We start from the raw sequence: 1498 nt of genomic DNA on the forward strand, positions 1-1498 counted from the left end.
CATTAAATCACATCATACAATGTCCAGCCGTCCTCGCTCAGGTTAAATGCGGTAAAGCTGTCCATATTCCCGCATCTACTAAGAGCGAGGACGGCTGGACGCTGTATGAGGTGATTTAGTACAGTTTAAGTCCAGCCGTCCTTTCCCCATCTCCCCTAACAAACTCCAAACCTCCGTATGAGCTCTGCCTGCGAGAGTATGTTCAGAAGCCTGAGCTTTGCAGCTGTGATCGAGTGATCACAATTACAATGCTTTCCAGACTTGAATGTAAATATAAAAGAAATGCATATTGTTTTAATATATTACTAATTATGCATTTTTTTCATTTTTGCAAAAAGTGAACTTATCCTTTAAAGAGAATCTCTCATTTCCATCTAAGATTAGAGCTATGCGTACCTCAGGATTCACAGCCATGGCGAAACCATCGCATTTTGAATAAAGTCAATTGTCTCCATAAACAAAAGGTAGTTGGCAGATGGGATGGAAGGATTTGCTACAGGCCATCTCACATTTACCTATTTTTCTGTCTTACTGGACATCCAATAACATGAACACATGGTTCAGATCATTCCCTTCACTGGGGGATTTTACCTGTAGTTGGATGCAGGTGAATGTAGAGTCTTTGAAGGTCTTCTCTGCGAGGGTGGTGTTCTCTTTATCCAGATTTAGTGATATCTCTACTCGGGTCTCTCCCTGAGCTCCCTCCAGTTGTATACAGACCTTCTCAGGATGGTCGGAGCGGAACTCTGAGGGGAAGATGACTGCATAGTGTCTGAGGAGAACAATAGCAATTGGGTGATTATATACTGAAGACCAAGGACTTGTGTTTACCAATCTTAAAAGCCAACTTAACATTTGACATTACATCAAAATACAACCTGTGTATAGCCATGCTTGGGAGCCGAGTATTTCCTGATCAGGCTTTATCTTTACCTATCCATACTGTGGTCCTTTTATCACAGTTTCTTCTGGTGATTCCAAACATCATCTCTCACTACACATTACGCCGTATGTGCAAAATCAATCTATGTATCCCTTTTTTACAGTAATTAGCGAATATCCAGCACTCTTGAAGACAGACATTTTGGAGACAAGGAAGTTCCCTTTATCAAAGTGCAGTGACTTTAGGCAAGCAGAGCTAAATGTAGAGCTGGGAAGTCGTTCGTTTGTTTACAAGTAATCTTGCCGACAGCCTTCCCCTCAGTTGTCACAGGAGTTCCAGCACTGCTGTGCTAGAACTCCTGTATTGGAGGTGATAAGTTCAATAAAGACAACCTGTCACCTCCAAATGCTATCACACAGGGGCTTGTTAGCTTAAAGTTAGGTGGGAAGAAAATTAATAGAAAAAAATAATTGATATAAAAAATAATGAAATAAACATTTTAAATAAAGTGAAATAAATAAATAATAATTTTTTTAAACTACCTCCCGGCCAGCCGCTGTGTATACACGGCCTGCCGGGAGCTTCTTGGATGTAACTGGGCGTGTATACACGTCC

General features: G+C 40.9%; 1 protein-coding gene across 1 annotated transcript in view; it reads right to left on the minus strand.

Annotated features, from left to right (window-relative positions):
* The window catches only part of LOC108799965 (alpha-2-macroglobulin-like), a 78182-nt gene that overhangs the window by 75493 nt on the left and 1191 nt on the right, over nucleotides 1–1498 (minus strand). Inside the window, exon 2 of the mRNA XM_018571915.1 lies at nucleotides 570–772. Coding sequence (XP_018427417.1) covers nucleotides 570–772 — 203 coding nt within the window. The remainder of the gene's footprint in view (nucleotides 1–569; nucleotides 773–1498) is intronic.

The sequence above is a fragment of the Nanorana parkeri genome, unplaced genomic scaffold, assembly GCF_000935625.1.
Source record: "Nanorana parkeri isolate BGI_ZX_2015 unplaced genomic scaffold, ASM93562v1 scaffold1863, whole genome shotgun sequence".
NCBI classification, from domain to species: domain Eukaryota; kingdom Metazoa; phylum Chordata; class Amphibia; order Anura; family Dicroglossidae; genus Nanorana; species Nanorana parkeri.